Genomic DNA, 25,000 nt, shown 5'->3' with positions numbered 1-25,000 from the left:
CACACACACTCAGACACACACAGACTCAGACACACACACAGACACACACAGACACACACAGACTCAGACACACACACAGACACACACAGACTCAGACACACACAGACACACACACAGACACACACAGACTCAGACATAGACTCAGACACACACAGACACACACAGACTCAGACACACACACAGACACACACAGACTCAGACACACACAGACACACACACAGACACACACAGACTCAGACACACACACAGACACACACAGACACACACAGACTCAGACACACACAGACACACACAGACTCAGACATAGACTCAGACACACACACACACACACACAGACACACACAGACTCAGACACACACACAGACACACACACAGACACAGACACACACACACACACACACAGACACACACAGACTCAGACACACACACAGACACACACAGACTCAGACACAGACACACACACAGACACACACAGACTCAGACATAGACTCAGACACACACAGACACACACACAGACACACACAGACTCAGACACACACAGACACACACACAGACACACACAGACTCAGACATAGACTCAGACACACACAGACACACACAGACTCAGACACACACACAGACACACACAGACTCAGACACACACAGACACACACACAGACACACACAGACTCAGACACACACACAGACACACACAGACACACACAGACTCAGACACACACAGACACACACAGACTCAGACATAGACTCAGACACACACACACACACACACAGACACACACAGACTCAGACACACACACAGACACACACACAGACACAGACACACACACACACACACACAGACACACACAGACTCAGACACACACACAGACACACACAGACACACACAGACTCAGACACAGACACACACACAGACACACACAGACACACACAGACACACACAGACACACACACACACACACTCAGACACACACAGACTCAGACACACACACAGACACACACACACACACAAACACACACACACACTCAGACACACACACACACACTCAGACACACACACACACACACACACACACACACACTCAGACACACACACACAGACACACACACACACTCAGACACACACACACTCAGACACACACACAGACACACAGACACACACACACTCAGACACACACACACACACACTCAGACACTCAGACACACACACACTCAGACACACACACACACACTCAGACACACACACACACACACACACACACACACTCAGACACACACACACAGACACACACACACACTCAGACACACACACACTCAGACACACACACACACACTCAGACACACACACACACACACACACACACAGACACACACACACACAGACACACACACACACACACACACACACTCAGACACACACACACACACTCAGACACACACTCAGACACACACTCAGACACACACACACACACACTCAGACACACTCAGACACACACACAGACTCAGACACACACACACACACACTCAGACACACACACACACACTCAGACACACACTCAGACACACACTCAGACACACACACACAGCAGTGCTGTTGGGTTGGACACACTCGTACTGGGCGGCTGTGTTAGGCCATGCATTTATGCACAGCTAGCACTCATCAGCATTAAACTTCATCCTGCTGGATTATAGATGAGCTGTTTTTCTAGTACATGTGTTTGAGTGCATGCAGGTGAGAACCTGCAGGCTGCAGAGCAGCATGGAGCCATGATAACAGAAAGTGTCACGTTTCGAGCCGCTCTCAGTGCTTCTGTCCAAACACGTTCCAACTATTCAACACACGAGTGCATCACAACCGTTCATAGTGTCCTTCACACAGGCTGCAGCAGCTGGATGAAGCACAGCTGCCAGGAGCTTCTCATCAGCAGTTTACAGTTCCTGTAAGCACAGTACACGCTCTGGTTGATCCAATAATCACCAACGTTTCTCTTTCCTCCACATGTGAAGACGTTCAATGAGCATTTCAACCCTCAGGGAACAGAAGCCGACATCCTCAGCATCGTCTCCAAAGCTGAGGAGTTTGAACAACTCAAGGTGAGCTGTGGCCGTCAGAACGTATGTAGTTATCAAATAGTACAGTTTGTGTTCATCCAATAAAAAGCTCTGTCACAACTGAGCACAGCTCATATAATCCAGCTCGGTGTGTTGCTGTGTGTCGCCAGGTTCGAGAGGAGGAGATGGAGGAGCTGGAGCAGATGCTGTGTAGCTACTGTCAGCTTCCAGCTGCAGGAGGTGTGGAGAACGGCTACGGCAAGGTCAACATCCTGCTGCAGACGTACATCGGCCGAGGAGAAGTGGACAGCTTCTCGCTCATCTCGGACCTGTCCTATGTTGCACAGGTGAGGACAGCAGGGCGAGGTGCTGCAGGCCGAGGTGCTGCAGGGCGAGGTGCTGCAGGGCGAGGTGCTGCAGGGCGAGGTGCTGCAGGGCGAGGTGCTGCAGGGCGAGGTGCTGCAGGGCGAGGTGCTGCAGGCCGAGGTGCTGCAGGCCGAGGTGCTGCAGGGTGCTGGCGTTGCATTCACCCATCTGTTATACGCACACAGTCAGACCCGTGCTGTGGTGTTTGCTGCCACACTAACTCAACGATTTTAAATCACTGTTGATTTTTGGGATTTTAATGGGAACAAAAAGAGGCGGGGCCAAAGGAAGCAGGTGGAAAAATAAAAAACCTGAAGACTGATTGAAAATGAAATGATTAGAATGACATCAGAGGATGTTGGTGCTGATGACTGCACACAAGCCTCGCTCTAAAACTACAGTAGCTCATTTCCTGTTGACATGCGATGGACAGCTGAGCACTGATCATGTGACTTTGACTTGTCCCCCCTGGTCAGTGAGCAAACTGTGTAAAACACTCATGAGTGGTGCTGGGGTGGAGGTTTGACTGCACGAGTCGACGGGGCTGTGAAACTACAAAGAGCGTGCACGTGCCACTCTGCTCGAGAACAACACCTGCATACGTGTCGGTACATATGATCCCAGTGTTTATTAAAACGACCTTTTCAATTCAGAACTGAAAAGACAAAAACATTTATTATAATATTTGTTATTAAATCAGTAGTTTGACTGTTGACAGGAAGGTGCAGGCCTTCCTGTGTCCACCTGCTCTTAAACACAGGCCCACCACACTGCATGTCCTGTACCACATGGTCACATGACATTATCAGCTGACTAAATCACAGCGAGCAACACTACCATGTGACCTCTGGGTGCTGCACGTCTGCTCTTCGTCACACGTGGTGAACGATGCTGAGCGATGTGCCCACCAGCTGCTCCGTGTAGTGTGGAACCTCTGGCTGATGTTTTTCCCGCTGTCGCCCACAGAACGCCGCTCGGATCGTGAGGGCCTTGTTTGAGATCGCTTTGAGGAAGCGCTGGCCGCTTATGACCCGTCGACTGCTCACCCTGTGCAAGGTGATCGACAAGCGGCTGTGGGACTCTGCCCACCCCCTCCGGCAGTTCCCCAACCTGAGCCCCGTCGTGCTGAACCGCTTGGAGGAGAAGAAGCTGACTGTGGACAAACTGAAGGAGATGAGGAAGGATGACATTGGTGAGTGCAGCCCAGTGTTTCTGTGCTGCAGAGGCCTTTCACAGCACTGCTGTGCAACACTGGCATCACCGCACTTTGTTCGACTTTGCCTTGTTTATTGAAACCACAGTAAATCGTGCCGGTGCAGCCGTGTGTCTGTCCTGACGGGATCATACTGTTTTTGTTAACTGCAGCTTTAAAGAAGAGAAAAGTGTTTTGAGTGGAAGAAGCTCAGACTAGTGCTTAATCCAACATAAGCCGAGCTTTTATTTAAGTATTAGCTTTTGCTGATAAACAGAAAGTTCACGCACACTGGTTTTAATAAACACCTTAATGCCAGGTGTACTTTTTCCAGGTCACATGCTGCACCACGTCAACATCGGGTTAACGGTCAAACAGTGTGTCCACCAGATCCCCTCGATCTCAATGGAGGCCACCATCCAGCCAATCACACGCACCGTGCTGCGTGTTCGTCTCATCGTCACGCCTGATTTTCGCTGGAATGACCAGGTACAGACAGATTACGTATCCTTGAGTCAGGATGGTTCGCCGTGCAGCATTTTCCAGAGACGGTCAAATGTTTTACAGCTGACCTGAGTGTGAGGGGCAGATGTCAGGGTTAGACCAACCTTTGATCTGCTGTGACATATTTACAGTTCAAGCCTCCGTCCGTCCTTTCATCCATCGCCTCAGGTGACCCAAAGGAACAGAACGCTAAGCAGGACATTCCAGATTGATTGATTGATCATACTTTATTCATCCCGAGGGAAGTTACCCTCCGACCACACATGCATGACACAAACATCACATGGGGAAGACAGGTCAGAGAGGTGTAACAATGGAAAATGCACCACATGAGGAAAGACGCCCTCTCCCCACTTTCCAGTTCCTCCTGGGGGATCCCACAGTGTCCCCAGGCCAGATGACATGTCCTGGGTCACCGCCCAGTTAGTCCTACCCAGAAAACCTCCAAAGGGACGTGCCAATGAAACATCCCCGAACCGCATGCAGGCGCTCTACTCCGAGCTCATCGCCCTGTCTGTAAGCCTGAGCCCAGCCGCCCATTACCATAGCAACCTTATTTGTAAGGGACTTTAAAACAACCACAATGGACCAACGTGCTGCACAGCAGAGTAAAGACATCAAGACAGATTCAAATGAAAAAGACAGAAAACAACAAAAATGAAATCAACAGGAGGTGACCAGCCAGAGGAGGCGCCGGTGTCACATGTTAGGAGCTGCAGCAGCAAAGGCTCCTCCCCTCTGAGCTTGTCTGCGGGCAGCGCCGCTTCTAAGACCCAGAGACTGAAAGCAGCCTGGCTGTTCTGAACAATCAGGGACTCGTCCCCACACAGCGCCTCTCACCACGGGACACTCTGGAATAACAAAGGCTCCAGCCCTCTCCCAAAGTTCCCCCTCCTCAGTTTACATCGTGGCTTCTGCTGTGAACATATCATCCACCCCTTTAATTATGCTTTTAAACACATTATGGTGTCACATACTGATGCATGCATCGGGGCAGTTTGCTCAGAGACGTGCGGACATTAAGGCCGATGGACGCTCCCTCCTACTGAGCACAGAAGAATGAGGAGTCCAGGGAGAGCTGGGCTGTCCATATGTTCGTTCTCCTCCTGTGCTCGGGCACCAAAACTACTCACAGACATTCATATTTCCACACTGGCCCAAACAAGAGCACCCCACCTACCTTGTTCTCCCAGCCAGGGAATCTCCATCTGTCCCTGAGAGCCAGCCTGTCCCACCTTAGTGGGCAGCAGGGATCATGTGAAGCTTAGTCCAAAGTTTGTCACGCACAGAAAGCTCGTTGCAGGGCTGAATACGAAGATGAATGTTTATGTCCGATTAGCAATGCATGCTGCAATCATGGGAGAGTGGTAATGGAATACCGGCTGGCTTAACCGTGATCCTGCTGCAGAGCCGCGACACATGCACCGACACATGAGCCACTTCCCTGGTGGCGGCCAGGAAACGCACCACGCTGACTCATTATGATACAGGATGACATCATTCTCCAAGCAGCGTTGGCTGTTTGTGGCAAACTGCCTGCTGGTTTGGTGAGTTAGGTTGTAACATCAGCACGGGGCATTCAAATGTTTGTCATGTCCCCAAATTCAAGTGATTCCCCCGAGTGCTGTGTACACGCTCACAGGTGGGCATGAACAGAACCCAGCTCCAGGTCACCTCGGGACTCTAGCAAGGGGGGGGCACAGTGCTTCTGCTTATTGGACTGACTCCATGATGGTGAGATGGGGCTCTGTGGGTCCTCGCCATCTGTTACAGGATCCATGTTCATCTTTGCCAAAGAAAGTTTCATGTGACTTTACAGGGACACAGAGAGCGTATGATGTGTAACGATGTGTAACGACGTGTAAGACATCCTGGGTTTCCCTCTGGCACAGGTCGGGGTGTCCAGCTCCAGGCCTCGAGGGCCCGTGTGCTGCAGGTTTACACGTGTCAGCTGATTTAATGGCCTCCTCAACATGTTCTGAAGTTCTCCAGAGATCAACTAATCGTGTGATTCAGGTGTGCTGACCCAGGGGGAGGTCTAAAACCTGCAGGACCCTGGCCCTCGAGGCCTGGAGTTGCCCACCCCTGGTCTAAGTGGTAGTAGTACCAGACATTCATGGGGGGGTTAAAAACCTGAATTCTCTTTCTGTGCTGTTTCCAAAACTTCAATTCAGTGATAAATGAATGTTTATACTAATTTTCTGCTTCTTCGTTTCAAACTATGGCAGTTGTTGTTAGACTTCTACATGACACCTACACATGTTTCAAGAATGCACAGATGTGGCCAGTGATGCATGTAGACAGACGGACGTGCAGACAGATGCCATTTTTCAAACATAAAAAACAAAAACATCTTTTGCAAAAGAGAGAGAGATTAAAGGCTTTCAAACGAGCTGCACTCAGTGGCTTTTGTAGCTCTTGGGATTTGTGCAGTTTCTCTGGGCCTTGCAGGGCGAACCTGGGTTAATCAGGGAACTAAAATAAGTGTTGGTTCCCTGAAAAGACTGTAATTCAACGCTGTTCTTTGTGTGGTTCAGGTCCATGGATCAGTGGGTGAGCCCTGGTGGTTGTGGGTGGAAGATGCCATGAATGATCACATCTACCACTCTGAGTACTTCCTGCTGCAGAAGAAACAGGTCTGCTGTATGAGTCTCAGCTCAGATGAACACAAAGCACAGAGAATGACACGTCTGTTCTCCTCAGGTGGTGTCAGGAGAGCCTCAGCACATCGTGTTCACCATTCCCATCTTTGAGCCGTTGCCCTCACAGTACTACATCAGGGCCGTCTCTGACCGATGGCTCGGTGCTGAAGCTGTCTGCATTATCAACTTCCAGGACCTGATCTTACCAGAGCGACACCCCCCACACACTGGTACACACTCAGACACACAGTGCCCCCCACAGGCCTTCATGATGTTACTCTGAGCTCTGTGAAGAAGGTGGACCTGTACTTACAGCCCTTTTAGTAGAAGCTGTATTCACTGATTTTGTTCACATATTTATTGATTGATTTTTGCATTTACACCCACGGATCTGTCTGCAGCACTTTGGTGTTGTTAGGGTCGAAGCGCTGACCTTCAGATTACTGAACTCTACTTCTTGAGCCACACTGGTTATGTCAGATACAGCCTAGAAGGCTATAAGTGTAGTTTGTCCAAATAAGGACACTGACTGGTCAGCTGACCTTCCCATTATTAGACAAACCAGTCAAGGCCATAATAAGCAGAGCTGCAGAGCCGTGTGTCCACTTCAGCCACAGCTGGAGCTTTGGACAGAAAAGCTCTGAGTGCTCTGTCTCTTACTGGAACCAGAGCGCACTGATCATCACGATAAGGTTTGAAAAAGTAAACTGCCCAACATCAGCTGCTGGGGACAAGCCTGCACACTGGGGCCAGGTCACGTTACACTCTGATCAGCATCACAGTTTGGATGCAAAAGTCTCACATTGGTTTCTGTTGTTTCTAATAATCATTGTATCATGTAGCCACCTTTAAACTCTGTTGTCTTGTGACCCTTGTCCCATGATCCTTTGCATGACTTCTTCACTCTCAGAGCTACTAGACCTCCAGCCGTTGCCAGTGACTGCTCTGGGTAACCGAGAGTACGAGAGCCTTTACAAGTTCACTCACTTCAACCCCATCCAGACCCAAATCTTCCACACACTGTACCACACCGACACCAACGTGTTGCTGGGAGCGCCGACGGGCTCTGGAAAAACCATCGCAGCAGAGATGGCCATGTTCCGGGTCTTCAACAAGTATCCGTCCTCCAAGGTAGCGTCCCCGAGTCCCTCTGTAGGCATGTAAGGAACAGAGAACCCTCCGCAGTGCCGTGTACAGCATCAGCTCTTTGCTTTTACAGTCATCGTAGCATCGTTCCATCAAAGCTGTGCAGGCCCTAACACTGCATTTCATCGAGACATGATGTAAATTCAGATGACTACATAAGTATATATGAACTGTGGGTTTGGACATTGGGGATTTTAGGAATAGATCAATTAAAGGAAAAGGATGTGCTGGAAGGTGAAAACAAGCACACCGTTGCAGAACTTTGAGCTCTCTGGTTTTGTTTTCATAATTCTTGCACTTGTTTGAGAGTCAAAACTGAATTGAAGTGAACGTCTGCTCCATTATAAGCAACTGTGTGATGGTCATAGTCTGCACAGCTGGAAGTGTTAGCCTCACTATAGTGGGCTAACTGGTAAACAGTGACGCAGCGGGCTAGTCCATTTTATTGCAACAACACGCGGTCACATGCTGGCTGTACCGTAATGATCACATCGTGTGTTTAAAACGAGATTCATTCAAGAGTTTCCTCTGATTTTAGTTTCAGGCGATGACCTCATCAAGAGGAGGAACAGGGCTCAAAGTGGGAAAAGCCATTACCAGTAATCTGGTAGCTACTCTGAGGAATGTGAACATAGTTCTGGTGTCTGTAGCTTTGTTCTACACGACTCTCGTTACGTCCATAACTTTGACTTGTATTAGCAAATTTAGAGGAAGTCGTCATGAAGAATTTTGCTCTTTAGTTCGATGGTGGTTAGTGTACCCACAGGACAACGCTAACAGAGTCAGCTGTGGCTCCTGGAGGTTCCTCAGCAACGCACCGAGCTGCACTGCTTATAAGGAATCCACTGTTACTTCAACATCAGCTCTGGGGCTTTGATGGTGTGAATGATGCCACGTCCACTTAGTCTGGTTAACTGTTTGCTTTGCAGTCCACCTGCTGTTATCACTGACTGTGAATGAATGGATGCACAGCACACATACACAGATTTATTCTTTATAAAAGGCAATGAGTCTGTCAACGGTCTGCATGTTACTGTTATTTTTGGCCGTTTGATAAAAATGTATTTCAGCCCTGGAGAAAGAAACCCTAATGATGAGTGTAAACGCTCTCTGTGGATCGCCTTACTGTGGTCGTTTCACTCATGTAGTCAACAGGATCCACACCCTTCCTTACCCTGTGACCCCTGGATCCCAGCAGCAGTCAGCACAGGTGGTTTAAACACACGGCAAAGGCAGCTGAGATGCTCCAGCAGAGCAGTCAGTGTAGGGAAACTAGCCGAGCTTGATCGAGTTATTGTTTGCCTGTGTTCTGTGTTTAGGTCGTGTATATTGCCCCTTTGAAGGCCCTGGTGAGGGAGCGCATTGAGGACTGGAAGGTCAGGATTGAAGAGAAACTTGGAAAAAAGTAAGAACAGAGAAACTCTGCATGTAAAGAGGCCTTAAACACATGAAACTAGCTAATGATGACATGGTTTTTAAACTGGTATCAATTAGGCCTTAAACATAATCGAGTTACTCCTGCAGACACACTGTAAATGCTGTTCATATGACACCAACAAACAGTTTCTTCTTGTGCTTGTGAAGCGTGGTGGAGCTGACCGGGGACGTGACTCCAGACATGAGAGCCATAGCAAAAGCTGACCTGATCGTCACCACGCCCGAAAAGTGGGATGGAGTCAGCAGGAGTTGGCAGAATCGAAGCTACGTCCAGAAAGTAGCGATTCTCATTATCGATGAGATCCACCTGCTGGGTAAGAGTCTACAGCACACCTGGGCCCGCTGGTGTGGAGCAGGTCCTACCTGTATGTTCTTCACCACGGCTCAAAAACGCTTTTGCTCCATGTAGCCCATGATGTCCTAAATATAAACATGTGAAGGCCCTGAAACAGGACTCCCTGTTAGCTGTGTTAGCGTTAGCACTGCGTCTGTTTCCAGGTGAGGACAGAGGTCCGGTCCTCGAGGTCATTGTGTCCAGGACCAACTTCATCTCGTCTCACACTTCCAAGAGTGTTCGAGTAGTTGGGCTGTCCACGGCTCTGGCCAACGCTCGAGACCTGGCTGACTGGTTGGGCATCGGACAGGTCGGCACCTGCATTACATCACACTAGGGCTGGGCGATATGGCCTAAAATCCACATCGCGGAATAATCTGAAACATGTGCGCTAACGATATATCATGATATATTCTTTTCTTCTGTATAACGCATTGTACACACTATAAGGCGCACTTAAAATCCTATCATGTTCTCAAATATCGACAGTGCGCCTTATAATCCGGTGCTCCTTATGTATGAATTCTGGTTGTGCTCACTGACCTCGAACCGATTTTATGTGCTACACGGCGCTCAAACATCTGTCAAAAATGTTTTAGTGCGACTTTGCTAAGCTATGAAGCCGCACCGCCTGATGGATTGTTGGAGCATTACTGCTGCTGTAGTCAGGAGCCTCGCGGAGGAATCTGGGTCCTAAACTCCGTCCCCCTCAGGTCCCAAAGTCAAACGAACACTGAGAGTTAAAAACTGTCTAAATTCTTTCATCTTTAATAAAATGATCAGCGTTGCTGCTTTACCAGGTGTAACTATGAAGTTTAACATCCAGGCATCCATGAAAACAGAATCTATTAAATTTAACAGAGTTAGAAGTTAGCAGGAAGTTAGCTCGCTAGTTTCCACCTAAGCATGATATAGCATGTTCTGACTGAGAGATTTCTGAAAAAATTCAAACATACAGCTCTGCTGTCACTTCAACATAAATGAAGACAGAAAACTAAACAGCAGTGATCTCTAGCAAAACAGCTACGTTAGCCTAACATAAACACAGTGAAGCTGGAGGACGAACACTAACACTTTTACACTTATAAAAGTTAACATGAGGGTTCCTGATGGTTAGAGACAAATGCAATCGCATGGCAGGATGCTGTACACGGACCAAACTTCAGTCAGGAGAACAACTGAGATAATCCATCCACAATACCAGGTTAGTCATTAACCCTTTAAGACCTACCATAGCACCAAGTCCACCAGAGCTTATCTTTATATTCTTACATGCTGTGGAGCCATTTGTGGGAGCATTTCAAGTTGTTATACATCAATACAACCATTATAGTCCAAATTTTAATAATATGTCTGCATTAAGTGCATAGTAATTACATAAATTGCAAAAAAGTGCAATAAACTACAAAAAAATTGAAGATCGTTTTTGTTTTTTTAACATATATTTCTAGTTAGAGAAATTTAAGAGGCTTATCCCTCAAAACTGTAAGTACAAAAAAGTTGCACAAAATAGTTTCCAACCGGGGGAAATTTATTTTGAGTGTCTTCATAGTTTTATTTTTGAGATACACCAATTTTTATATACTGCAGGCAAAACGAAAATAAATATTATAATGCAAATTTGCAAAAAAACAGTCAGAATCTTTACCGGTGGCCAAATTTATATTGTTTCTAACGTATACCGTTTATACCGCCCACCCCTACATCACACACTGCCATCCTTTATATACAGGCTTACCAGCTAAAGTCAGTCAAATATTTTGTAACGTAAAACAGTGTCTGTCTTTGTGAGCGCACGTGTGTGTGCGTGCGTGCGCGTGTTAGCGCACGTGTGTGTGTGTGCATGTGTCTGCATGCATGTGTGTGTGTGTGTGTGTGTGTGTGCGTTAGCGCACGTGTGTGTGTGTGCGTGTGTGTGTTAGCGAGCGCGCATGTGCGCGCACGTGTGTGTGTGTGTGTGTGTGCGCGTGTTTGTGCGCATGTGTGTGAGCGTGCATGTGTGTGTGTGAGCGTGCCTACGTGTGTCAGTTCACGTATAGTTTTGGATGCCCGTCTGCTTGCTCTTTGTTGTTCAGGCAGAAACCATAAATATCCATTCTCTGTTTTCATGTCTGTATCATTGTATCAGTGTGACATATATGATACATAATAACAAGATTGAGCATCAGAGTGATGGAGAGGAAACATTTTACTGTAACACTGATGTCACATTCTCAGCTCTTAACATGCATACAAGGCTCGTTGTGCTCTCGTCCTGAGCCAACTGCGTCCAGGGTCGTAGGACTAAATCTGTGTTCACTAGTTAATATTTGATCATCTATCATAGATTAGAATTCAGATTCTTCTTGTTTTCACATCATAATGAAGTGTTTAGTTTTCTTATTTTTCCCACTCATGTTTTGTCTTTTAATGAATGTTTATGTCACACAGGCAGACAAAGACACACATGTGGCATTGGCTCCACCCAGGGTAATAGTTATTCATGGTAATAGTAACTCAGGGTAATAGTAACTCAGGGTAATAGTTACTCTGCTAGGGGTGGAAACTGTCCCAGTTCAAACAAAGGACAAAGTCCTCATCATGCTCAGTTTGGTGTTGAAGCTGTACCTGTGCACTGCTCGTGCCCTGCAGCTGCTGCTCAATGATGAGCTTCATCAGCAGCCTCCATGTTTGTGCGTAGTCCATCCAGTACTTTGATTTTGTGGTGTGTCATGAACATTAGAGACTAAAAGGAGCTTGCAGCAGTTTAACAAACCTTTATATCAGCCAGTCTTTGTAGTGTGTGTAGATGTGAGTTACACTTTGCACCATCAGAGTCAAACACTGGAGCTTTCCTTTGCTCTGCCTTCAGAGCTGTAGAGGAGACGTGCTGTCTTTGTGTTGTCCATAAATCTGGCTGCTTGGCTGCTGTTGGGACTGAGCTGCTAATCCATTATCCAGGCTTTTAAGACATCTGCACACATGCTGCAGCCCTCAATATAATAACACTGCAAAAAATGCCACACACACTTTCAACATGCTATCACACAGTAAGTTCACTTTGGCCATAGCGCCTTATCACACAGTAAACACAGAGAGGAGCTCTGTGCCTGCATGACAGTGACAGAGTGTTCACATTGCAGACAGACGGGCCTCCTGTTGCCAGCTGCGCACATTAAATCTCTCTTCTTCTCGTCTTTGGTCTAACAGGTGGGTTTGTTTAACTTCCGTCCGTCTGTGCGCCCGGTCCCACTTGAAGTTCACATCCACGGTTTTCCAGGACAGCACTACTGCCCCCGCATGGCCAGCATGAACAAGCCCACCTTCCAAGGTGCAGCTTTGTACACACTGTTTTTGCACGTTAGCACATGTGCACGTGAGATGTTGCTGGCTTTTCATGCAGCATTGTTTGGTAATACTCCTTGACCATGTGCAATATTGAAACTAACTACTGTTTTGGACTCTCCACAGCGATACGCGCTCACTCTCCAGCCAAGCCTGTGCTCATTTTTGTGTCATCACGAAGGCAAACTCGCCTGACCGCCCTGGACCTCATCGCCTACCTGGCTACAGAGGACAACCCCAAACAGTGGCTGCACCAGGATGAGAGAGAGGTTTGCTGACACACAGCAGCTCTTTCATGCACGCTGTGCTCATATGTCATAATAATATTCAAACGTTTTAAAGTCCCTCAAGGTCACCTTACATTAGTACAACAAAATAAAAACAAGAATAAGTAGTGTATATATATTACACACACACACAGACACACACAGACACACACACACACTTCTGTTTATCCGGGGCTGGGTCGTGGGGGCAGCAGCCCAATCAGAGAAGCCCAGGCCTCCCTCTCCCGCCTCCTGCAGCTGGCCTGGGAACACCCAGGCGTTCCCAGGCCAGGCGCTGGGTGATTGTGGAAAACCACCCAGTTCTACTGCTGACTGCTGCTGAGCTTTATTTCTAAATGTTATGTGTCCTTCTGTCCTTCCATCACAACATCACTGTCACTTCTAGAGACACTGGTCCCACAGCAGGATACTCCCACAGCCGTGTTTCACTGCGGGGGCGGCGTTCACCCTCCCTTCTGATGCCAAATATATGATTAATTCATAGATTTGGATTCTTTATTAATGATGTTCACAGTGAATGTATTTAAGTTAGGCCTCCCTTCATGGACACTGAGAACATGTAATGAGCTGAGCACTGTGCCCTTCTGTTACCTGTTTATTTATCTGGATTAACATTACTAATCTAACCTAAATTATAGATGTCGAAGTCATAGATCTGCTTTCCTGGGCCCTGCAGACTCAGTAAATATGCAGTGTCTTATACCATAGGCAGATTTCTGTGTGTATAGCCCTCCTGCCTCAGTGTGTGTGTGTTCCACTGATATATGCCGCTGCCTGCTGCTTCCCTGCACCGGCCTGTGTAACAGCTCAGCTTCCTGCTGTTTGACTGACAGGCTTCTAGTGATGGCTGCTTAACGCTCGCCGGGGGTCACCGCCACGACAAATCCCATCTCTGGCCTGACAGCTCTTTCTTCCCTCTGCTGCTGCTCTCAGGGCCTGATGTTTCTCTTCCATTTGATTTCTACAGCCTGAGCGTTATTATCTCATACCCACTGTTTCACTTCAGTTAGTGTATTTGAAATTTAAAATGTAATTTGAATCACTGTTTTTATTCAACGTCATCTTTCTTTCTCCCAAAGCTGGGTTGGAATTGGTTCTTATGTGCATCGTTTCATTTTACTGCTACACAGACACTTCTCAGAATAATGACATATTATCTCATATATCTCTCTCTCTCTCTCTCTCTCTCTATATATATATATATATGTATACATATATATATATATATATATACATATGTATGTATATATATATGTATATATATATATATGTATATATATATGTATATATATATATACATATATATATATATATAAACACCCAGCACGCCCCTGCGGGCGGTTTATCCTTCAAGCTCGGGTCCTCTACCAGAGGCCTGGGAGCTTGAGGGTCCTGCGCAGTATCTTAGCTGTTCCCAGGACTGCGCTCTTCTGGACAGAGATCTCCGATGTTGTTCCCGGGATCTGCTGGAGCCACTCGCCTAGCTTGGGAGTCACCGCACCTAGTGCTCCGATTACCACGGGGACCACCGTTACCTTCACCCTCCACATCCTCTCGAGCTCTTCTCTGAGCCCTTGGTATTTCTCCAGCTTCTCGTGTTCCTTCTTCCTGATATTGCTGTCATTCGGAACCGCTACATCGATCACTACGGCCGTCTTCTTCTGTTTATCTACCACCACTATGTCCGGTTGGTTAGCCACCACCATTTTGTCCGTCTGTATCTGGAAGTCCCACAGGATCTTAGCTCGGTCATTCTCCACCACCCTTGGGGGCATCTCCCATTTTGACCTCGGGACTTCCAGGTTATACTCGGCACAGATGTTCCTGTACACTATGCCGGCCACTTGGTTATGGCGTTCCATGTATGCCTTGCCTGCTAGCATCTTGCACCCTGCTGTTATGTGCTGGATTGTCTCTGGGGCATCTTTACACAGCCTGCACCTGGGGTCTTGCCTGGTGTGATAGACCCCAGCCTCTATGGATCTTGTACTCAGAGCTTGTTCTTGTGCTGCCATGATTAGTGCCTCTGTGCTGTCTTTCAGTCCAGCTTTGTCCAGCCACTGGTAGGATTTCTGGATATCAGCCACCCCCTCTATCTGCCGGTGGTACATACCGTGCAGGGGCCTGTCCTTCCATGATGGTTCCTCGTCTCCCTCCTCTTTCTTGGGTTTCTGCTGCCTGAGGTATTCACTGAGCACTCGGTCAGTTGGGGCCATCTTCCCAATGTATTCTTGGATGTTCGTTGTCTCATCCTGGACTGTGGTGCTGACACTCACCAGTCCCCGGCCCCCTTCCTTCCGCTTAGCGTACAGCCTCAGGGTGCTGGACTTGGGGTGAAACCCTCCATGCATGGTAAGGAGCTTTCTTGTCTTTATGTCAGTGGCTTCTATCTCCTCCTTTGGCCAGCCTATTACCCCAGCAGGGTACCTGATCACGGGCAGGGCATAGGTGTTGATGGCCCGGATCTTGTTCTTACCATTCAGCTGACTCCTCAGGACTTGCTTGACCCTCTGCAGGTACTTGGTGGTTGCAGCTTTTCTAGCGGCCTCTTCATGGTTCCCATTCGCCTGCGGGATCCCCAAGTACTTGTAACTGTCCTCTATGTCTGCAATGTTGCCTTCTGGTAGTTCAATCCCCTCAGTTCTGACTACCTTCCCTCTCTTTGTTACCATCCGACTACACTTCTCCAGTCCGAACGACATTCCAATGTCATTGCTGTATAGCCTGGTAGTGTGGATCAGTGAATCGATGTCTCGTTCACTCTTGGCATACAGCTTGATGTCATCCATGTACAGGAGGTGGCTGACAACTGCTCCGTTCTGTAGTCGGTATCCGTAGCCAGTCTTGTTAATGATCTCACTGAGGGGGTTCAGGCCTATGCAGAACAGCAGTGGGGACAGAGCATCTCCTTGGTAGATCCCGCACTTGATGGTGACTTGTGCTATGGGCTTGGAGTTGGCCTCTAGTGTTGTCCGCCACATCCCCATTGAGTTCCTGATGAAGGCTCTTAGGGTCCCATTGATCTTGTACAATTCTAGGCATTCCAGTATCCAGCTGTGGGGCATTGAGTCATAGGCCTTCTTGTAATCAATCCAGGCAGTGCACAGGTTGGTCAGTCTGGTCTTGCAGTCTCGGCTGACTGTTCTGTCTACCAGTAGCTGGTGTTTTGCGCCTCTGGTATTCTTGCCAATTCCTTTCTGTGTCCCGCTCATGTATTGACCCATGTGCCTGTTCATCTTAGCCGATATGATGCCTGACAGGAGCTTCCATGTAGTACTGAGGCAGGTTATTGGTCGGTAGTTGGACATATGTATATGTATATATATATATATATATATGTATACATATATATATATATATGTATATATATATATACATATATATATATGTATATATATATGTATATATATATGTATATATACAGTGGGGCAAAAAAGTATTTAGTCAGCCACCGATTGTGCAAGTTCCCCCACCTAAAATGATGACAGAGGTCAGTAATTTGCACCAGAGGTACACTTCAACTGTGAGAGACAGAATGTGAAAAAAAATCCATGAATCCACATGGTAGGATTTGTAAAGAATTTATCCGTAAATCAGGGTGGAAAATAAGTATTTGGTCACCTCAAACATGGAAAATCTCTGGCTCTCACAGACCTGTAACGTCTTCTGTAAGAAGCTTTTCTGTCCCCCACTCGTTACCTGTATGAATGGCACCTGTTTGAACTCATCATCTGTATAAAGACACCTGTCCACAGCCTCAAACAGTCAGACTCCAAACTCCGCCATGGCCAAGACCAAAGAGCTTTCGAAGGACACCAGGAAAAGTATTGTAGACCTGCACCAGACTGGGAAGAGTGAATCTACAATAGGCAAGCAGCTTGGTGTGAAAAAATCAACTGTGGGAGCAATCATCAGAAAATGGAAGACATACAAGACCACTGATAATCTCCCTCGATCTGGGGCTCCACGCAAGATCTCATCCCGTGGGGTCAAAATGATCATGAGAACGGTGAGCAAAGATCCCAGAACCACACGGGGGGACCTGGTGAATGACCTGCAGAGAGCTGGGACCAAAGTAACAAAGGTCACCATCAGTAACACACTACAACGGCAGGGAATCAAATCCCGCAGTGCCAGACGTGTTCCGCTGCTGAAGCCAGTGCATGTCCAGGCCCGTCTGAAGTTTGCCAGAGAGCACATGGATGATACAGCAGAGGATTGGGAGAATGTCATGTGGTCAGATGAAACCAAAGTAGAACTTTTTGGTATAAACTCAACTCGTCGTGTTTGGAGGAAGAAGAATACTGAGTTGCATCCCAAGAACACCATACCTACTGTGAAGCATGGGGGTGGAAACATCATGCTATGGGGCTGTTTTTCTGCCAAGGGGACAGGACGACTGATCCGTGTTAAGGACAGAATGAATGGGGCCATGTATCGTGAGATTTTGAGCCAAAACCTCCTTCCATCAGTGAGAACTTTGAAGATGAAACGAGGCTGGGTCTTCCAACATGACAATGATCCAAAACACACCGCCCGGGCAACAAAGGAGTGGCTCCGTAAGAAGCATTTGAAAGTCCTGGAGTGGCCTAGCCAGTCTCCAGACCTCAACCCCATAGAAAATCTGTGGCGGGAGTTGAAAGTCCGTGTTGCTCGGCGACAGCCCCAAAACATCACTGCTCTCGAGAAGATCTGCATGGAGGAATGGGCCAAAATACCAGCTACTGTGTGTGCAAACCTGGTAAAGACCTATAGTAAACGTTTGACCTCTGTTATTGCCAACAAAGGTTATGTTACAAAGTATTGAGTTGTATTTTTGTTATTGACCAAATACTTATTTTCCACCCTGATTTACGAATAAATTCTTTACAAATCCTACCATGTGGATTCATGGATTTTTTTTTCACATTCTGTCTCTCACAGTTGAAGTGTACCTCTGGTGCAAATTACTGACCTCTGTCATCATTTTAGGTGGGGGAACTTGCACAATCGGTGGCTGACTAAATACTTTTTTGCCCCACTGTACATATGTGTGTGTGTGTGTGTGTGTGTGTGTGTGTATATGTGTGTGTATATATATATATATGTGTATATGTATATATATATATGTAGATATGTAGATATATATATGTGTATATATACACACATTCACACTCTGATGGATGCATCGGAGAGCACCATGCGGTTAGTATTTTGTCAAAAGATATTTGGCATGCAGACTAGAGGAGTCTACGATCAAATCACCAACCTAGTTTTTTCCATATCAGTCAATATGAGATTTGTGAGTCAGGATTGGGTTGATGTCCAGTTTAAATATGTTATATATGTACATGAGGATGGCAAAAGTCCACACGACGCGCCCAGTGTAACAGCACAATTTTGAATAAATGAACACGACAGACCACATTAGAAGCAAAGTTTATCGTAACGAAGCCCTGGGACTAGAGAGCTCGTTACTCCTCGGTGAGATTTGTTTTTCGTACTAATCACTGTCTGTGCTCTGGTTTGTTTGCAGATAGAGGACATCATTGGCACAGTTCGAGATTCCAACCTGAAGCTGACACTGGCCTTTGGGATCGGCATGCATCATGCAGGCCTCCATGAGAGAGACAGAAAGACTGTAGAGGAGCTGTTTGTCAACTGTAAGATTCAGGTATTCCCTCACCCCGCTGCTGGGCTGCTAATCTGGCACAGCTGATGCACATGTAGGCTGATGGGTTAGTGTCTCCATAAATATACAGGCTACGGTCCTAGCAGCACTGACAGCAGCCTGTTCATTCATTTGCATAACTGACACTGGAATGACCAATCGAATCTCTTAATGCAGCCGGCCCCTCCCCTGCCCTTCCTGTGCGTTCATGCAGCTAATAGAACTGCAGTTTAGTGAGGAAGAAGTGGCTGATAAGGACGGACAAACAAAAGCAAAAAGTGCTTTACAGTGTTGTTCACATGGCTCTTTGGCGTTCTCATGTACGCACATGTTTCCAGCTGCACTCTCCTGCTCATACACCACACAGCTCTCTCCTAAGGCAGCTACTGAAATGAGGACGACACGGTTGGTGTGATGGATGACAGCTGTGGCTCCCCTGGCACCGCCCCCTGAACCCACTGCTCCACCCTTCCCCTGCAGCTGAGCCACAAACCACACCCTGCCACAGAGGGGTCAGCATCTGCATCTGCTGACCCCACTGTGCATGTGAAGGCAGACAAACTCGAACCTACTGCACCAATGTAGTGTACATAGAAATGCAGCATGTGTGGCAAAATTCAATTCAATTTTATTCATATAGCGCCAAATCACAACAACAGTCGCCTCAAGGCGCTTCATAGATACAGAGAAAAACCCAACAATCATATGACCCCCTATGAGCAGCTCTTTGGTGACAGTGGGAAGGAAAAACTCCCTTTTAACAGGAAGAAACCTCCAGCAGCACCAGGCTCAGGGAGGGGCGGGGCCATCTGCTGTGATTGGTTGGGGTGAGAGAAGGAAGACAGGATAAAGACATGCTGTGGAAGAGAGACAGAGATTAATAACAGATATGATTCAATGCAGAGAGGTCTGTTAATACATAGTGAGTGAAGAAGAAACACCCAGTGCATCATGGGAATCCCCGGCAGCCTACGTCTATTGCAGCATAACTAAGGGAGGATTCAGGGTCACCTGGTCCAGCCCTAACTATATGCTTTAGCAAAAAGGAAAGTTTGAAGCCTAATCTTGAAAGTAGAGATAGTGACATGTTTCACAGCGTTACAGTCTGTGTTCGGTAAGACCTCCTTATTCTTCATCACAGCCTGAACTATCTTAGGAAAGCCTTCCTGTCATTTCCTTTAGTGGTCTTCAGGAATAGTTTTCCAGGCTCTTTCAAGCACATTCCAAAGCTTTTCCTTTGCCTGGAATTTCTGTAATTGGGCAAAACCCCAGCTGTCTCTCTCCGTCTGCCTGTCCTCACTTCCTGTTGTTCTGTCTGCTCCACACACAGGTCTGTTAGTGCTACAGAGGATGAATGTTGCTACATTAATCCTGTGCACAGTTAGACTCTGTCACTCCTCAGCTGCTGTGTCTATATCTCACGTCCTGTTTGGTTGTAACTCATTTCTAAAATGTCACCAGGTTCTGATTGCTACCAGCACTCTGGCCTGGGGAGTGAACTTCCCCGCTCACCTGGTTGTCGTCAAGGGAACCGAGTACTACGATGGCAAATCCAGGCGCTATGTGGACTACCCCATCACAGGTACAGCTCAGTGACAGCCTGGGTGTGGTCTCTGTGGAACAGGAAGTGTGCTTCCTCCAGTCTGTGTGACGTTAAACTCCGCATTAAGAAGCTCTCTCATATAGCTGTCACTGACGCTCAGAACAAACTGCATTAACAGATCGTAAACGTTCTGCTCTAAAGGTTGTGTGTAACAGTGTGTGTGTGTGTGTGTGTGTGTGTGTGTAGACGTGCTGCAGATGATGGGGCGAGCAGGCCGTCCTCAGTTTGATGACCAGGGCAAAGCAGTGATCCTTGTCCACGACATAAAGAAGGATTTCTACAAGAAGTTTCTGTACGAGCCGTTTCCTGTAGAGTCCAGGTAACAGCACAATCTTCATCATCAGGATTCCTGCCATAGTCATCTGTTAGTGTCAAAGACTGGGCCCATCTGTGGATGTCTAATGTATTTAAATCTTTATGACCCGTAACTGTTCACACCAAGGTTAAAGTACTGTGATACATATCAGGCCTTATGTGAAAGCATGCTGTCAGTACAAACAGGATGCTGCTGTTTCCCCTTCGGATCAGTCTGTCCTGCAGCACTGACAGCGTCTAAGTGGGACGAGATACTTTCAGTCTTTACATGATGCTTTCTGTTCACACAACACACCTGCAGTCGTAGTTCCTCAGTGTTTTATACTGTGTGTGTGTTTTACACTGAGTTTGTGTGTGTGCGTGTGTGTGTGTGTGTTTTATACTGTGTGTGTGTTTTACACTGTGTGTGTGTGTTTGTGTGTTTTACAGTGATTTCTTCTCCTTTGTCAGACCCACAGGTGCTCTGAGGGCCTCGCAGCTCTCTTCAAGTCTTAGATTGATGTTTATCATAAACGTAAACATTAGAGATAACAGCAGCGGCGAGGTGCCAGGGCGTTAAATCACTCTCCGAGGACGCTAATAGCACCTACACGATAAAAGAGATCGCACATTTTGTCTCGCTGGTTTTTGTTGAGTATTTATATGATGGTGTGTTGGGTTCAGTGTAATTAATGTGAGTAATATTTCAAGAAAACAGCTCATTTTTTCAGTGTCCCTGAAATGTTTTATATCAAAGTGGACGTGCTGCAGACTGGAGCCACTACAGTTGTTGCAGTGAACAGAGGGAGCACGTTTTTTAAATGCAGTTTTTGGACAGCGGTCATACTTTGTGACATGTGTGCGTTCTGGTCAGAGTGGGAAATCTGACAGGAAGCTAGAAAGACTCTGGGAATCTTTCAGAGGAAACAGAAAAAAAGATGCTTTCACTGTCCAAATGCAGAGGTTTGTTTTACACAGACATGTTGAATGAAGTCGTTACTATCAGCTCATGTTCACTGTAATCACGCATGAATGCAACATCAGCAGTGTCGTTAATAAAGATAAACTGGTGACCTTATACACTGTCATTATAGTCTCCTCCCTGTTAGCAATAGCATTCACGTGTTAGCACAGGTAGTATGTAAACAAAGCAGACAGTTTATCTCTAACATCAGCAACAGGCTTGGTATCAGATATGATTCATGTTCTTTGTAGTGTGACTGCAGTCTTTGGACTGCACTGTCACTGTAGAGCCACCGTGATGACACTGGTGGGGCATCCATGGATCAGAGCCCAGGGTTTGTTTCCTGTTCAGTGTCGGGCTGCAGTAGTTTGTGTGCAAATCTCTGCTGCAACATGTGGTCACCGCTGTCCTGGAAACCACTGCAAGTGATGCAAAATTGTATTTACATGCTTTTAGGTGCTGGTTTTACAGCACCATCGTTACCCTCTGCCAGCATGCTGCTGTTTAGAAAGGCCTACAGTGATAAGTCAACCAGCTGATGTGTCGTGTCGTATCCTCAGCCTCCTCGGCGTGCTCTCTGATCATCTGAATGCTGAGATTGCTGCAGGAACCATCTCATCCAAGCAGGACGCCATGGACTACATCACCTGGACCTACTTCTTCAGACGGCTGATGATGAATCCCAGGTTAGCCCAGCACACACACACACCTGTGCATAGTGTAGACACAGCCTGGTTATTGCTGTGATGTGTTGTTCAGCCAAACATCTGCTATGTAGACAGAGCCCACTCCAGAACATTCCAGCCTGTTGGTAATTGCACGCCTGTCATCCCACATTTACCACTGACGGAGGCCCAGCAGTGGCACTGTAACCCTGCAGGCCTGTGAGTCCAGATGATATCTGGATTCAAACTGGGATTTTGGGTCAGTGTTCACATTTCAGAGAGGCTTTGGAGCGTCGCTGCATTCATTTGTTGTCATCTGCTGCAAACTGTGGGCACACAGCTGCGTCTGTGTGCGTCCCTCACTGCAGCCCTGCTGACTTCACTGTTTCTCACTGAAAGATGAAGGAGTGGTTTGATCATCAATGTTATAAACAGCATTACAGTTACAAAGCAGCCTGCTGGGTTTCTAAATAGTGTTCATAGTAAACTATTATAGTTTTGTTTGCCTGACAGCTCCGTGTTGGCTGTATACAGACACTGGACTGGTAAATGAACTGGTTCTTGCATCGCGCTTTTCTACTCATCTGAGCACTCAAAGCACATTCACACAAGCACTTTTTCCTAAGTGCTCCCTAACTGCATTCACGGCTGCCTCGCTGTGCCATCAGCAGCTTCGTGGCGCTGAGCCTGATGGCGTGGCTTTCAAACAGGCCCCGCCTCTGAAATGTGTTTGGTCATAAACACGCTCGGTGCTCATGTGTCTGTGCTGCTAACATGTGGAGCTGTGACAGTAACACACGCCCACACACACAGTGTGTGACAGTAACACGCCCATAAATGAGGCCATCCAATGTCTCCACGGCTGCTTCTACTCCTTCAGCTGTGATGTCACCTCCGTGTTAGTGCGCTATGAAAGGTTTGGTATGATAATCATAATGACATCATTTGTTACATGGTTTACATGCACGACTTCCTCCACCTCAGACAGCGTTTGCATCACACAGTTCTGATGATCCGTGTTTATCTCGTTCTTAGTGCAAACAGAGAGTTTGTGAGGGAAGTGCTGCTGCCTCAGTGTTGCTGCTTTACACCAGACAAATAATAATAGTAGTAGGAGGAGGGCATGTGAATATTATCACAGTACAGCCTGATTTAAAACTGGATCCCTGTGAAACCGTAAGTGTTTAATAAAGTCAGAGGTGCGCAGAGCTGCCTTTCCACACGAGGAGTCACCCCATCACCCGTCAGAGAGGATGCAGGTGTAAGGCGCTCCACCTCAAAAGTCCGTCCACCTTTTATCTACAGTTCATCACCTGTCTGAAACAAACCGCTTTGGCTGCCCTCCTCTGCCCGTCCTCACATCCAGGACTCGGTGACTATCGTGGCATTCGCTCTCACTGACATGACGACACCACAGGAACAAAACTGTTTCCCAAAGTAAGAGACTGAACTTGAGCCCAGAGCAGGACTGTAGACTGTAGGATTCATTATTAAACTGTAGGACTGTTTTCTGCTTGTAGGCCTTTGATAATAACTGAGAAGAGTCAGTGACTCAGTTTGAGACGTGCACACATATCTGACATTGAAATCTTGTATTTTTTGTCAGTTTTCGAGGATTTTAAAACAAAAGCATCAATACGAGTTTATAAAAACTATCTTACAGTTACAATTCATCATTTCGTCTTATCAGCTTCAGAAACCATGAAACGTGGTTTGTAACTGACTATAGAGAACCAGATGGCACTAATTAGCACAACTGCCCGTCAGTAATGACCCTGTTTTCCAGTCTTACCACGATGTTGTTGATACATTCACACAGATTTTGTTGCCTCGGATCTTAAAATGTTTCCTTCAGCATGGAAAAAGCCACATGTGCTGTAGTTTCCCAGCAGTACAGGCACAAATATTGGCTTTGTGAGCTAATGGAAGTTGTCTTTGATTGTGCTTCTGCTGACGCTCAGGTGCTAACTGTTAGCATCTCTGAGCATGCTAATAACGCTGCAGCCTGAGAGTGGTTTTCCTGCAGGAGCCAGGAGAACAGCCAGCTTTGCTACTCTGTGTTTACTGGATGCTAATGCTGTTCCACCATCATCATGCCCTGCACACGCTAACATGGATGTTATTAGTGTTTACATGTTCCCAGCATTAGCCAGTTTGTTGAATCGCCCACACTACAGCGTGTGCCCTCACAGTCTAAGGCTGGTGTGTTTGCTGAGAACTGCTGATGTCTTGCAGCTCATAGATCCTGACCTCCTGTACTGAAGGCTGAGCAGCTGACTGCGTCTGTACTCGCCGTCACAGAAAGACGTGCCAGCGTGTGCTAATACCTGCTGACAGCTTTGCAGGCCGTCGTCTGTGATGTTGTAGCTGTTTACTGTCACCAGCTGACAGCGTCACACTCGGCCTGCCTTCCTGTGCTGTGATTGGTGGTTCAGCCAGCTGTGTAGAAGAGCAAGGTTACAGCATGTGAGATGATTGCAGCAGTCAGCGTGCTGATTGGCTGATCCTAATTCATTGTCATGGTGATGAGGCCAGTGCAAATG

At 47.1% G+C, this 25,000-nt stretch overlaps 1 protein-coding gene across 7 annotated transcripts in view; it reads left to right on the top strand.

The window, feature by feature from the left end:
• ascc3 (activating signal cointegrator 1 complex subunit 3) overlaps positions 1-25,000 on the top strand; it is a 160,933-nt gene that overhangs the window by 121,446 nt on the left and 14,487 nt on the right. For all 7 annotated transcript variants that reach the window (XM_085421971.1, XM_085421975.1, XM_085421970.1 and 4 more), the window contains 16 exons: positions 2,005-2,091; positions 2,220-2,396; positions 3,382-3,607; positions 3,942-4,096; positions 6,649-6,747; positions 6,815-6,983; positions 7,664-7,884; positions 9,219-9,304; positions 9,484-9,650; positions 9,835-9,980; positions 12,860-12,980; positions 13,121-13,263; positions 18,797-18,934; positions 20,393-20,513; positions 20,721-20,853; positions 22,353-22,478. In XM_085421971.1, the coding sequence (XP_085278097.1) occupies positions 2,005-2,091; positions 2,220-2,396; positions 3,382-3,607; positions 3,942-4,096; positions 6,649-6,747; positions 6,815-6,983; positions 7,664-7,884; positions 9,219-9,304; positions 9,484-9,650; positions 9,835-9,980; positions 12,860-12,980; positions 13,121-13,263; positions 18,797-18,934; positions 20,393-20,513; positions 20,721-20,853; positions 22,353-22,478 (2,315 nt within the window). The remainder of the gene's footprint in view (positions 1-2,004; positions 2,092-2,219; positions 2,397-3,381; positions 3,608-3,941; positions 4,097-6,648; positions 6,748-6,814; positions 6,984-7,663; positions 7,885-9,218; positions 9,305-9,483; positions 9,651-9,834; positions 9,981-12,859; positions 12,981-13,120; positions 13,264-18,796; positions 18,935-20,392; positions 20,514-20,720; positions 20,854-22,352; positions 22,479-25,000) is intronic.

Source organism: Rhamphochromis longiceps, linkage group LG11, assembly GCF_057381845.1.
Source record: "Rhamphochromis longiceps isolate RC_006_pf linkage group LG11, R_longiceps_female_GT1.1, whole genome shotgun sequence".
Lineage (NCBI taxonomy): Eukaryota > Metazoa > Chordata > Actinopteri > Cichliformes > Cichlidae > Rhamphochromis > Rhamphochromis longiceps.
The sequence above is the reverse complement of the archived record's forward strand: the minus strand, read 5'-3'. Positions and strand labels throughout refer to the sequence as shown.